This window comes from Lepidochelys olivacea (genome assembly GCF_965140295.1).
Source record: "Lepidochelys olivacea isolate rLepOli2 genome assembly, chromosome: 14".
NCBI classification, from domain to species: Eukaryota; Metazoa; Chordata; order Testudines; family Cheloniidae; genus Lepidochelys; species Lepidochelys olivacea.
The window spans coordinates 26,710,295-26,724,982 of record NC_140424.1 but is presented as its reverse complement, the minus strand read 5'-3'; the positions used below and the strand labels follow the sequence as shown (position 1 = coordinate 26,724,982).

Below are 14,688 nucleotides of genomic sequence, written 5' to 3'. Positions count from 1 at the left end.
GATGTCACTAGAATTTGTCAATGAAATTAATTTGTACCATTCACATGCTTTTGTTCTTTGCATTGTTTCCCTGAAAACCAGTGTGGACTACCACCGACAGCCCAGAGGTGAATTCTAAGTGCCCAGAAATAGCCCTGTGAGACCCTTCATTATAGCAGAGCCAAGCTGCTACAAGCCTGAATGGGGCTTACCGTTGGTGAAGGCATTCACATAATACCTGTGGCCCTGGGGAGACATGTAGCTCTGCCAGCCGGGGGGCAGAGGGCAATTCAGAGAATCTTCTCCTGGCTGAGGAGTGACCTTCCTGGGTTTCTGCTGGGAAGAAGAAGAGAGTCCTGCTAAGCTGGCTTTGAGACAAGGCGAAGTGTAAACAGAGATGGCTATGGAAAGTGAGCCCCCAATCTGGAGGTCTCGGGGAAGGAGTGAGACAGACAAACACATCTAATAAATGCCAGTACTACGCTCTGCCCATCCCCAGCCTGGAAAAGGTGCCCTGGATTCCAACAAGATTGTGAAGCGCCCCGAATCTCCTGGAGACGCTCCCTGGAGAGGCACAGAGTGCAAAGGTCTGCTGTGTGTCTTGTATCAACTGTTTATACTGATGCAACATGCTGTGCCGAGAATATGACTTTGGGAGGTGGAGGCTTTCTGGGGAGGAGCAATGTGACCCACTGAACAGCAAGGTGCAAAGCAGCCAGTGAGTGGGCCAGGCTGTGAGAGGGAAAGTCCCTGCCTGGGTCACTAGGGTCTGTCTACACAGCAAATAAAAACCAGTGGTGGGCCCGTCTCCCCACCCCAGCTCAGTGGAGACTGGGTACACTGGCAGGGGGATGGGGACACCCCAACATCAGCCCCCTGCCCTCTGCACAGCACACAGGCGGCTCCCAGGAGCAGCTCCAAGCAGGGGCATGGGGCAGGAGCAGCAGTGGCAACAGACAGCTGAAGAGCAGCGGCAGGGAGCAGGAGGGACAGGACTCCCCTGCTCTGGACGTGCCCTCTCAGGAAGGCATGCATTGGCCCATTGCCCAGCCTGCCCACCCCCAAAGCTGGCCCTACTTGGCCTAGCAGGCCCTGAGTGGCAGCCCCTTGTAGCCCACTGATTGGCTGATACTAGGACTTAAACCAGGAAGTAACTGCTCCAGCCCCTGCTCCCAATAGACCCTAGACTCTGGCTTCCAGCCCTAGTTTGTCCTTGGCTTTGCTCTTCGATTGTTGCCTCCAAGCCTGACCCCGATCTCCTGGTGACCTGATCCTGCCTGACTCTGCATTTGCCCTCCGGCTGGTCTCAGACCCTGACCTGCCGGTACCTGACTCGGCCTGCCTCTGCTCCAACCACTAGATCTGACTGCCCTTGTCCCGGTTGTGCCAGCCAGCATGTCACATCAAGGCACTACTGAGGGCCAGTACCATAACCTAGATCACCAGGCATAACAACGCATGTAGAGGACTCAGCCCCATGCTATGGTGCATGGTGTTTAGGTGTTCCTGCCCAGGGATTGCTAACGTCAGAGCTATGTGCCACTACACCTGTTCAGTCTCAAATCTGCATTCACACAAGGTTCAGGTTCCAAAGCCAAACACTCAAACTGGCAAAACTGAGGCTGCTAGGGGGCCATGCCCCCTCTGTTCAGCCCCCAGGCATCCAGAGACAGTCTTCAATTACATGTGATGAGAGCTCCACATTACTCACACCCTGTTCAAGGCCTGATTCACGCTCCAGGAAAGCCCTCTGGGTAGTGCCCAGTGAATGAGGTAGCCTAAGGAATATTTATTTAATCCTTGCTCTTCAGTGACCTGCCTCACTGACCCTGCATCCTCCAGCCTGCAGAGATGCAAGCTCTGCTGCTGGGCCCCACATCTGATCTCATTCATAGGATGCCCCTCGAGGTCTTTGGATTTACTCTAGGTGCATTCTGGAATAACTGCAAAGAGACTTTGGCCCCAAATGAGGCACAGGCCCTTGGGCTCCTGTTTAATACCGTATGTGTCCCTGCCTCATTCACTGTTCCCTGTTGAACTTGGGCAGGAGTTAGGGTTGTCAATTTTGGTGGGATGGATTCCTGGAGGTTTCATCACATGACATAATCTTTAATTAAAGATTAATCTTTAATTCCTGGAGACTCCAGGTCAATCCTGGAGGGTTGGTAACCCTAGCAGGGGTCCTGGGGAAATAGTATGTGGGCAATAACTGTTGGAATGCATATACGCAAGTGGCCTGCTGCGAGTGCACCACAGGCTCAACCTCAGCAGTGCCTGGCGCGAGATGGAGTCACCTTCCTCCTGGGCATTCTTGGGACATCGATACTGGATTTATTTTGCTAGGTACTTATCTCTTCAAAAGAAAAGAAAAAAGAAAAGAAAAGACGCAGGTGCGAGGGGACAGACCAAACACAATGTGTCAAATGGAATTGGAGCAATTCTCTCCACCCAGGATGGGCTGCCAATGAGGCAGGAGTTCCACAGAGCCAGGTGAGCACAAGGCTTCTGCAAACTTCCTAAGGAGCCTCATTCAGGGAGCAGGCAGGGTTTCAGTGTTTGGTTACATATGATGTAACCGCCCCCCCACGCACACACATGCCCTGTGCCATTAGGTTACTACACATGATGTAAAACTCAAACACAAGCACTCTTCAGGCCAAATTCCAACTCTCCCCCCCATGGGCGCTTTGAACCAATTGAACCAAAAGGGCATAAACAATGTTTATAAGCCAAAATGCATTTGTTCCACTGACTTCATCCACAAAAACTGAACTGTTTTTGCTCAGACTTTAAACCTTTACTCTTCAGGCAGAGAGAGAGAGAGAGAGCGCCTGGGAAAAGCCAGACAGTCAGGGAAATATTTCACAAGTCTATAGGTGTCTGAAAGACTCTAAGCACTGGGCTCACTGAGGCAGCCTTACCCAGTGCTGCGCTGCACAGGACTAAGAACTAGTCAGAGGATTGCCATCTCCATGACTTTTTATGTCTCATTTGCTTCTGTCCATCAATATATTTGCAGTCAAAACAATTTGCAGTCTCACTCATCCTGCTGTAGATAGGAGACTGAAAAGCTTTGGCTTCCAGAGGCTTTTGATAGTCTCCTATCTATGGCAGCGTTGCTCCTTTCAGGCTTTTGAGCTGCCACTGGCAACATCGACCCCAACGGGTACTCTATGCATCGACAGGGCTCTCTTCTTGTTTCCAGGCCAACTAACAACCCACAATCTTAGAGCTGAATTAATTTCATTTCCAATGGAAGAAAAGTTCAGTGTGAGATTAAAGAAATAAAACCACATTGTTGTTCGTAGTCTTGTTGTACCCATGTTGGTGCCAGCATATAAGACAGACAAGGTGGGTGAGGTCATAGCTTTTATTGGACCAACTCCTGCTGGTGACAGAGACAAGCTTTCAAGCTTACTAAGAGCTCTTCTTCAGGTCTGGGAAAGGTACTCTGGGCTGGTCTACTTTGAAAACTTACGTTGGCCCAGCTACATCTCTTAGGAGTGTGAAATATCCATGCTTCCGAGAGACGTAGCTATGCCGACCTAACCCCCGATGTAGACAGAAGAATCCTTCCACCAACCTAGTCACTGGTGGATTAACTACAGCTACAGGAAAACACCTCCCATCGCTATGGTGAGTGTCTACACTGAAGTGGTACAATGCACAGCTCCAGCACTGTGGCTATGCCACTGTAGTGTTTTAAGTGTAGACCTAAGTCCAGGCCTGGGGGACAGGGGATCTGGGTCCTGTTTGTGACTCTGCCACTGATGTGCCGGGAATCATATCCCCTCTCTGGGCCACCTGTAATGGGGCCAGTACATCCAGCTGCCTTTTGGGATGCACTTGGAGAGCCATGGCTGCCAAGTGCTCAGCATTGTCATGGTCACTGTAATGTTGCTAGCCCGAAGCATTTGAAAAGCATCAGTCACGCCCCAAAACCATGAGATTTGAAAATAATAGCGGTGGGGTTTCTATTTGCCTGTGGATGTTGGACAGTTTAAAGTTTTCTCCACAACCATGAGGGCTGGAAACTTACTTTGCACTCAGACAAAAGCTGAGATTGTCAGGGGCTCCTGTGATTTCAGGAGCTGGGGCCTTCACTGAAACACCAAATAGCACAAGACTCAGGATAGAATGGAGAGAGTTGGCCACACTGCTGTGTACTGGGAGCAGTGTGGTGGCCAGGGTGGCTGGGCAGGAGCTGGTCAGGATCTGGGGGCATTATACCGAAGTCTCATCTGGAAGACAGGAAGCCTGGATCTGATCTCCCCCCAGGGTAACTCCATGGGCCAGAGAGCTGCTGGTCGAGGTCACTGTGAGCTGAACATATAGCAGAGGGCTCGGCAGCTCCAGCTGTGGTATTTCGAATGACGTGGAATTGCAGAGAAGTGACCGCTCCAGGCAGAAGGGCAGTAATGAGGCTGTGTGCACAGGTGGAGTGCTCAGCCAGGCTCCTCTCCAAGGGCACCTGCCATGCCACTGCACAGTTCTCTCTTCAAACGGCAGCCACGAGTCACTCTCACTGCAGCAGTGAAAGCCTCAGCCCTAGTCTCTATTCACAGCTCAGACTATCTGACAGGCGTCATCGCTCTCAGTCTGCCCTGATCAGCCTTATACCCATGACAGAAGAGGAGAAAAGCCCAAATACTAAAGCAAGGCTAGGAAACCAAGAGGGCTCAGACCCAACCCCGACACATTCGGACAGGGCAGCTGGAAACCCTCCACGACCCCTGTGTGCTCCCACGGGAAGACAGGCCCAGGCAGCAGTTCTGAAGGAACAGCTTTAAGCTCCCTCCTGCAGAGCTAGGCAAAGAGGAGCAATAGGAGTCACTTGTATCCCTAAACCCCTTGCTGTGACTGACAGGCAGCGGGGGCAGGAGGCGGCTCCCTGGTTCCCTTGCGAGCTGGAGTGCACGCTGGAGTTCTGAGGCGCGTGTGCTACGTTTACTGCAGACTAGAAATAAAAACCAAGACAATAAACCATTTCAGTCTGAATTAACCTAACAGTCAAAGCACTCAAGAGAGCCCCAAGGGTCTCAGCCTCTTTTTTCCAGACATTCTGGTCTCCTTTGGGCTGGCCCATCACTACCAGGAGTGACGCTTTGCAGGGTCAATTCAGACCAGTAGGGGCTTGTGTTCCCTGTAACCCTGGGTGCTTCTACGCTGTGCAGCTTTGGCTCAGTGCCCTGATGCCAGCAGCCTGTTCACAGCACAACAGCCTCACCCTGGCTTCCACCAGCCTGGTTACTCCTCGCAGGGCGACACCACCAACAGCACTTCAGTCCCAAGTCTTCCCAAAACTGTCTCCTCTGCACTGCTCAGCCCCTCTCCCTGCAGCACTCATAAAACCTTCCCAAGTTCTCTGCTCCTTTCAAGAGATGGGACACAGCACCCACCTGGTAGTTTGGCTGAGGATCTTACCCTTCCATTTGATAAACTGCACTGAGATGGTTGTGTAATAAAACAAGGTTTCGTTTATTACCAAAGAGCAGATGTTTCAGGGATACCGAGTAGAAGCAATTGGGATAGAAATGATTACAAACAAACAAAAGTAAAAATATGCTGCTAAAACTCAACCCTAACTTAACAAAGCCAAGTAATTTTGCCACCACAGTTGTTCTTCCAGATGGCTGGCCAGGCCTTAGCCAGGGTCCAACACAGAGCCCAAAGCGCTGCCTTTCTTTGTCCCCTCAAGTGAAGGATGCCAAAATGCCTTTTTCTGTCTGCCTGTTATCCTCAAAGGTTATCTTTGTTTTCAAAGCCAGGCAGTCCTCCTGGGGGCGTCAGGGAGTTGACACCATGTAAATTTTTGCAGTCCCCTTCCCCACCCAAATAGTTAAGCAGCTGCCTGTGCAATTTGCTAATTTGATTACAGTATTTACCCTTTATGTAAATATACTTGTAGATTCTCTCTTTGCTGAATTTACACCGGAGAGACAGCCAGGCAAGTGGAACCACATTCATTTGTCCAGGGTGAGGTGACTTAAACCCTACGTGCCAACCAAATTTTAAGAACATATTTCCAGGGCATGTTTATAATTTTTCACATATCACCTGTGCATGCACCGTGCAATAATAATAATGACCAGCATGTCGCCAGTGTACACATGACACCTTCCACAATGCCTTCTAAACACAGATTATGACACCAGTGATCTTGGGTTCGCTGAGCCGGTCAGGCCAGCTGAGGCTGACTGATAGCTCCGGAAAGCCCTGGCCTTCAGGCATTGGGGTGCTCCTAGGGACACATCTTGTGAACAAATGCGCTGGGGAAGTCCCAGTCCTGCCACATCACCAAGGTTTGAGGCTCCCCACAGTGGGGCCAGTTCTTGTGATATTTGATGTTTTCCTTAAAGCCCCAGCTCCTGGAGTCAGGTCACCACAAGAGAATCTTCCATTTTAAAACATTTATTTCTAAGCCCTGTGGTTGTGAAGAAAAGCTAGGAAACATGATCCAAGCAGGACCCAAAGGCTCAAAAGCCAGGAGGTGAATAAAAGCCCCCAACACTGATTATTCTGAAAATTCCCTATATTTTAATCCAGTATTAGGGGGCCTGACAGCTGATTTCTAGCCATTTTCTAGCTGGTGATACTGTTCCCGGGCCTCTCTCAGCAGGCTGACGATTGATGACTATGGGACTATCCCGCAGGTCTGCTGAGCAGCCTGAGGGGCAATAAAGGTCTCTGGCCATGGCTCACTAGCTTGGCTGGGGTGCAGTTAGCACAGCACTGGCCCTCCCTTTCCCATTAACTAGGGGCCAGTCAGTGACAAGACATCTGCTGTCCCCAAGCCCTCTCCACTCTGGCCTGGAGTGTCACTGTAAATGGGGGATGGGTGTGCTCTGGAAAAGAAACAAGGAGCTCCCAGTGCCGGTGGGCAGCAGGACAAACGTAATGAGCCCATGATGTTTCCACTTAGAAAAGCTCAGCTGCTGGACAGGAGGCACCGGCAGCACCAGGTTCTCGCCTATTGGGAGTTTCAGCAAACTCTTTGGCATAATTAATAGTGATGTTTCAAAGGAAATCAATGACATACCATTTGTCTGACAAGCCAGGATTTTTCTCCTAGAGGGAGGCACCATTGTATCAGCTGTGCAAGGGGGCAGGGTGAGGGGCACTCTGCTGTGACACTCTCCTGATTGCAGCATGCACAGGTTTTGAAGCCGTCTAGCATTCAGCTGTTTGCACAATAAGAGCATCTCCACTTCAGGCAGCTCTGATAAGCAGCACATGGCTGGAGAGCTGATGACTAGATCTATGCAGACCGATCAGTGGCTGGAAGGTGGCATGTTCATGCACCGCTAGTGTCTGCTGGCTGCACACATCATGGAGCCCGTCAAAAATGCCAAGGAGTTGCTTTTGAATGGATCTTAAAATACGAGGTACTGTGTGGCCACTAAAAATTAAAGGGGCTTTGGCACTGTGACATTACACCCCATATTCTTCATAGAAATACAGTTATGATATGAATATGACATAACTAAGATTATGATTTACCGAATGTGATTATCCAATTTGTATGCATGTATCATTTCTGTACCTGAAGTTAGGAATATTGACTATGTAACCATTACAACTGTGTTGTACTTGGGGAAATGGCCACCAGACAGTACGCAGTCAGCCTTAATGGGCCATTAGAAAAAGACAATGAGTCTTTGAAGAAGTGGATCTCCCATCCGCCTGGAGTTCATTCCTGTGGACATTGCAAATAAACCTGGTTTCATAGTTGCTTTGACACTGCAAGGTCAGGTGATAAGATCATCTGATACAAAATACCACCTTGGACATTGCTGGTACTTTTCCTCTATAGGGGGATGGGGATCAGACAAAAGTTTCCCGTCTTAGGTAAATCCTTTTTAAGGCTTGGAAGGGGGCTAACTAGTCTCTCCTCCATTGCCTACCCAAGAAGAAAGACTGCTGAAAGTACCTGAGGGAAAAAAGGAACTAACCTGAGGGGAAAGGCAGAGGTGAGTCCAGACTGAGACAGGAGTCCAGTCTGTAAGAAGAAATAACTGGAACACCAAGCTACAGAGACTCTGCAACTTGCCTAAAATAACATTTAGGGTGAGAAATTACTTCTTGAAACTAGTCTCTTTAAGATCTTAAGCTTAGTATGTGTGTTTTGTTTTATTTGCTCAGTAATCTGCTTTGTTTTGTTTGCTATCCCTTATAATCACTTAAAACCTGCCTTTTATAGTTAATAAATCTGTTTTGTTTATTACTAAACCCAGTTTGTGCAATTTCTAATGGGCGGCAAGAAGTTGTGCATATTTCTTTTCACATTGAGGGAGAGGGTGAATTTTTATGAGCTTGCGCTGTACAGATCTTTCTATACAGCGCAAGACAGTATTATGTTGGGTTTATTCCCCAAAGGGGGTGTACACATGAGTGCTGGGTGCATCCTCTCACACAGAGCTAGCTTCAGTCTGTGTCTGCACCTGGGTGTGTCCCTACCTGTGTGTGTGCTGCAAGAGGCTGGAGAGCCAAATTCAGCAAAACAGGGAGAGGGAATCCAGGCTAGTGGAGCAGGAGAGGCTCGTGAAACCCCAGTACATCAGGTGGCATCCCAGAAGGGGGATCTAACTCATCACAGCCACCAAGTCCCAGTTTGCCGAGCTTCCTAGGCAAAGCTTCCTTGCCCTCACTGTTGGTGCAGTGTGTTGTCACCCCCAGAGGTGGCTGCTGCCTTTTGGTGGCGCTCCACATAGTGAGCTTAGCTGTTTGCTTTGCTCTGACCACTAGCTGTGGAGCCAGTTGACAAGCAGTACGCTCAGCTGACTCTCCTCCTAGGATCCCGTCTCCAGCCATGCTCATCCTCCCCAGCTCTCTCATTCATCACCACAGCCGCCACTCTGTGTTATATCTTCCAAACAAAAACCGCCTATTCCTAGCTAGAATGGTTTCCCAGCCATGACTCAGAGAGGGCTCCTCATCTCCACTTCCCATCTCCTCTTTCTATCAATCTTGGTTTTCAAATGCTGAGACGTCACTGTTCCTTCCTATGCTTGGCCTTGCTACAGTCTAGTGGCTGGAAGGACACTGCTGCTCATGAGCAGCCTGCAGGAGACAGGCTTCCAAACGGACTATGGTCAGCATGTCTTGTTTGACATGAGCTGATTCCTGTTTTGGCAGATACTCCACTAGCTGGGCTCTGTTCTGTCAGGTTCACCGTTTCTGTAGCTGGAATCACATCCGCTGTGGGCTTCAGGCAGCCACAGCAAGAGCTCCCCCAGCTCCGGCTGACAAGGAATTATCCCCCCACACTGATTCTTAGGATCAGTGGAAGGCCTAGGAGAGAGTCTCCTTGCCCAGCCCCTCCCCCGGAATGCTCTGAATACATTTAGACTTCCAGCTGAGCCATGAGGAGCACTGCCAGGTACAGCCCAGGCCGTCTGAGTAGCTCTCCTCCTAGTTAAAGCCAACCCACCTCCACCCCTCACTTACCATTTGGGAGCTAGCGGCTCCCCAGCATGAATCTTCTCCAAGCTGGGGCTGGCCACAGCTCTGCACTGCTCAGGGGCCGAGCAGGGAAAGGACAAAGGACCTCGTTGTCAGATGAAGTCAGCTCATTGCCTGCTTGCTCTGGATGTGGAAAGCTTCCACGGCCTGGCTGAATCCCCAAGCAAGACTGGGGCCTGCTTCCAGGGCCCTGTGAAAAGCTCTGAGCACTGCTTTATTCTTGGCTGAGAATCCAAAGGATTCATTCGAGACTGCCCAGATGCAAAGCTTCTGGGAGCCTGAGAGCAGCTGTGCTGGTGGTACAGCACAATGGCCACATCTGTGCCACTGACCAGTTGCTTTCCTTGCACAGGCCAAGCGAACAAGTGCTGCTTTGTCAGTCGCTATGACCTTCTGAGTCCCCTCCGGTCCTGCTGGGGATCTGTCTCAGCCCGGGCTCTTGTACAATGCCTTGCCTGATGGAATGTAACATTGCAAAAGAAAAGAGCCCGCTGGAGCAGCTCTGCCCTCCCTGCTGCCAGGCTGGGGTAAGTGCTGTGTGCTATCGGGGTGACAGCTCTGCTTCCAGACCCCGCACTAGATCAGGGATTCCTTGTTCTGGGCACTTTGCAGACACACTCCTCTCACTCTGAATAGAGACAGAGAGGAAGGATCACTGTCACCAGCACAGAGAGAGAGTAAGTGACCGAGCAGCCTTCCTCCCATCTCATGAGAAGGGAAGTTAAGAAAGTGCTGCTGGAAATGCTCCCCCATGGCTGCTCCTTCACAAGGCAACAGCATCTTGGCCTTTCCCCTGCTTCACTGAGAGCAACTGGCATATCCGTTAAAATTCAGTCAAGCTCTCATTCCTGAGGGTGTCATAGAATCACAGAAGATTAGAGTTGGAAGAGACCTCAGGAGGTCATCTAGTCCAACCCCCTGCTCAAAGCAGGACCATCCCCAACTACATCATCCCTGCCAGGGCTTTGTCAAGCCTGACTTCTAAGGAAGGAGATTCTACCACCTCCTTAGGTAACGCATTCCAATGCTTCACCACCCTCCTAGTGAAACTTTTTTCTAATATCCAACCTACACCTCCCACACTGCAACATGAGACCATTACTCCTTGTTCTGTCAGCTGTCACCACCGAGAACAGCCTAGCTCCATCCTCTTTGGAACCCCCCTTCGGGTAGTTGAAGGATGCTATCAAATACCCCTTCACTCTTCTCTTCTGCAGACTAAATAACCCCAGTTCCCTCAGCCTCTCCTCATAAGTCATGTGCCCCAGCTCCCTAATCATTTTCGTTGCCCTCCACTGGACTCTCTCCAATTTGTCCACATTCTTTCTGTAGTGGGGGGCCGCAAACTGGATGCAATACTGCAGGAGTGGCCTTATCAGTGCCGAATAGAGGGGAATGATCACATCCCTCGATCTGCTGGCAATGCTCCTACTGATGCAGCCCAATATGCCGTTAGCCTTCTTGGCAACAAGGACACACCGGATGATACTAAACTGGGAGGAGTGGTAGATACGCTGGAGGGGAGGGATAGGATACAGGAAGACCTAGACAAATTGGAGGATTGGGCCAAAAGAAATCTGATGAGGTTCAATAAGGATAAGTGCAGGGTCCTGCACTTAGGACGGAAGAACCCAATGCACAGCTACAGACTAGGGACCGAATGGCTAGGCAGCAGTTCTGCGGAAAAGGACCTAGGGGTGACAGTGGACGAGAAGCTGGATATGAGTCAGCAGCAAGAAGGCCAATGGCATTTTGGGATGTATAAGTAGGGGCATAGCGAGCAGATCGAGGGACGTGATCGTTCCCCTCTATTCGACATTGGTGAGGCCTCATCTGGAGTACTGTGTCCAGTTTTGGGCCCCACACTTCAAGAAGGATGTGGATAAATTGGAGAGAGTCCAGCGAAGGGCAACAAAAATGATTAGGGGACTGGAACACATGAGTTATGAGGAGAGGCTGAGGGAGCTGGGATTGTTTAGCCTGCAGAAGAGAAGAATGAGGGGGGATTTGATAGCTGCTTTCAACTACCTGAAAGGGGGTTCCAAAGAGGATGGCTCTAGACTGTTCTCAATGGTAGCAGATGACAGAACGAGGAGTAATGGTCTCAAGTTGCAGTGGAGGAGGTTTAGATTGGATATTAGGAAAAACTTTTTCACTAAGAGGGTGGTGAAACACTGGAATGCGTTACCTAGGGAGGTGGTAGAATCTCCTTCCTTAGAGGTTTTTAAGGTCAGGCTTGACAAAGCCCTGGCTGGGATGATTTAACTGGGAATTGGTCCTGCTTTGAGCAGGGGGTTGGACTAGATGACCTTCTGGGGTCCCTTCCAACCCTGATATTCTATGATTCTATGACTCATATCCAGCTTCTCATCCACTGTAATCCACAGGTCCTTTTCTGCAGAACTGCTGCTTAGCCAGTCAGTCCCCAGCCTGTAGCGGTACATAGGATTCTTCAGTCCTTAGTGCAGGACTCTGCACTTGTCCTTGTTGAACCTCATCAGATTTCTTTTGGCCCGATCCTCCAATTTGTCTGGGACACTCTGGACCCTATCCCTACCCTCCAGCGTATCTACCTCTCCCCCACCCCATTTTAGTGTCATCCACAAACTTGCTGAGGGTGCAATCCACACCATCCTCCAGATTATTAATGAAGATGTTGAACAAAACCGCCCCAGAGGCCTTGGTGGCAGGAACATCCCCCGAAAGGCAAAACCACCTGTGCTGCCAACCAGAGACTGCAGGCTGGCAAGCAGCTTCCCAGTGCCATTCCACTGTGCGTGGCACTGACAGCTGCATTCCACTGCCAGGCCTTGGAGTGGGACACCTCACCCTGCCCCGCCTTCTGTTGAGATAGTGCCAAATTATTATGAATTGCTGTCATTGATATGGATAAATGTGGCAAGTGTGAGTTTGGTATGGCTTGGATGTCTGAAGTTGCTACAGGATTCTGGGAGCAGAATTCTCTTAGCATTAGATGAATGATCTGGAAAACTACTGGAGGTGCTGAAACTGCATTAGAATGGTTAATAACAGCTCAATGGGCATGTGTGTTTTAATCCCAAACTTTCGAATATATCTGTAGAGAACCCGCTCACAAAGTAAAGAACACCTAAGATGATGCAATCAGTGCTTGGTTCTGACATGGCTGACATGGGTCAAAATGACCCTTTTTGGATAACCTCATACTAAGAGTTTAAGTGAATGATTTATGAGAGGGTAAACTATGGATGAGCTTTGGTCTGTGTGTCCGCTTTGCAATCCCTTCCAAAATTATGAAGAAAACCAGTAATAAATGCCTATGAGGCATATTTCTGGAACATCCTGACTCCTTTGAAAACAAAAAGGTATATAAGTGCTAAGAAAAGTAAATGAGTCAGATGAATTCCCCAATTAACATCTGAAGAGGTTTGAGGTTGTGAGACAGAAGTCATCGGGGTAACCGACACCCTGCCTTGAGGGACCTTTGCGAGATTTTAGAACCAGAGGTCATCGGAGTAACCAAGACTCTGATTTGAGGGACCCTTGACAGACCAAGTACCTGAGAGGGGAAAGAAGAGAAGAGAAAAAGTCTCCATCTAGAACTGGTAGATATACCTGCTTTGTTTGCCAATCAGGATACTGTTACTGTTACTGAGGATTTATGCTTGGGGAGTTAAGGCTTATAGAAAAAGATGTGTACTATGTAACCATAACTGCTTGTGTGATTCTCTCTCAAATAAATTACAGTGCATTAAGCATATTGGCTTCCGAATTCTCACTGGTACCGTTAACACCTGCCCAGCTGTGGGCCATTAAAAGATCCATTTCAACACCTGTGTGTCTCAGACAGGTCCAGCAAACCTTGTGCAGTGGGATCCCAAAGCACCCTCTCACACCTCAGCCAGAACAAGTCCATGGATGGACAAGGCTGTGGGCATCAGGGAGCCACAAAACAAAACTGAGCAGCACACCAAGAAGAACTAGTTCTATGGGGATAAGGAATCCCAGTGTAATCTCAGGTGTTCCATCTCTGGCGAGGAGTGGAGCTGAAAAGCAGATGGCTCCTCTTGCCAAAGCAGTTTGGCAGCCTGCAGGAAGTAGTGCAAGATGCAGTTGTTTCCTTAATTTGACCCAGTACCTGCAGTGCGATCTGCCTCACAGCTGGTGGGGATGGAAGGACTGCAAGGGGCTTGGCCTGCTGCAGTATGTTAGCAGCAGGGAGTCTTAATCCCTGTAATACACCCCTAGACATCACAAGGCTGGATACAGTACGAATACACGCACAGTCTGCTACAGACCTTTAAGCCTCCTGCTGTGCAGTTCAGGGCCCACACAAGCAAGGCTTGGCTGTTCCTCTGTGCACTGCATTGGAGCTTGAACCCCTCACCCAACAGTCCCTGTGCTGCTGCTGCCACCAGTCTCAAAGCAATGCTCGTATTCTCTATGCTGCCTGCCTGGGAGTTTCTGCAATAGTCTCAGTTCCATGTTCACTCCACCCAGCGGCCTGTGGGGCCCATTCCCAGCATGGAGGAGCCACCGTGCAGACTGGTTACAGGCAGAGCTGCATGTGGCACTCTGTACCTCAAAGCAGCACCTTGGAACCCCCATATTCTCCACTGTCATATAATTATATGTTTTGTTACTTTTGTACAAAGTATGCCTTGCAAGGAATCATTCTGAAAGTCTTGATCCGTTGAACATTAATATTCTGTTGGATTGTATGTGCTATCATTGTATGGGAAGTTACAAAGTTTTGCTCTATGTGTGTTACTGAAATAAGTTATGAGGTTGGGAACACCCACAACCAGCCTTTCAGGAGCAACAATGGATCAGCCAGATGCAGTGATGGCCCATTAAAGGGAATCCACACTCCCAAGGACTATCCCAGGATCTGTATACAATGGAGACTTCTCAGAGATAGCATGTGTACAATGGAGAAGACTTGAACAATGTGGGTGGACCCCCAAGTCATGAGCATAGATCATTCCAGCAAGCTGGAAGAAACTATAAAAGAGGGGAAGTGACATCATCACTTGGCCTCACTCCCTCCACAACTCAACACCTGAAAACACCTCTGGAGGACAAAGATTTTGAACTGGGGAGGTGGTTCCAGACTGAAGGAGAGTTCCAGCCTGTGTATCGAAGATCTTTAATTATTGCTTGTATTATCTAGGAGGGTGAGACACTCCTTGATTCAATTCCTGTTTAGTTTACAGAACTTAGATTGTGTGCTTATTTTTATTTTCTTTGGTAACCATCTCTATCCTT

The 14,688-nt window shown here is 49.4% G+C and overlaps 1 protein-coding gene across 1 annotated transcript in view; it reads right to left on the bottom strand.

Moving 5' to 3' along the window:
* GAS7 (growth arrest specific 7) overlaps nucleotides 1–14,688 on the bottom strand; it is a 211,528-nt gene that overhangs the window by 107,602 nt on the left and 89,238 nt on the right. Inside the window, exon 2 of the mRNA XM_084647092.1 lies at nucleotides 192–312. Coding sequence (XP_084503218.1) covers nucleotides 192–312 — 121 coding nt within the window. The remainder of the gene's footprint in view (nucleotides 1–191; nucleotides 313–14,688) is intronic.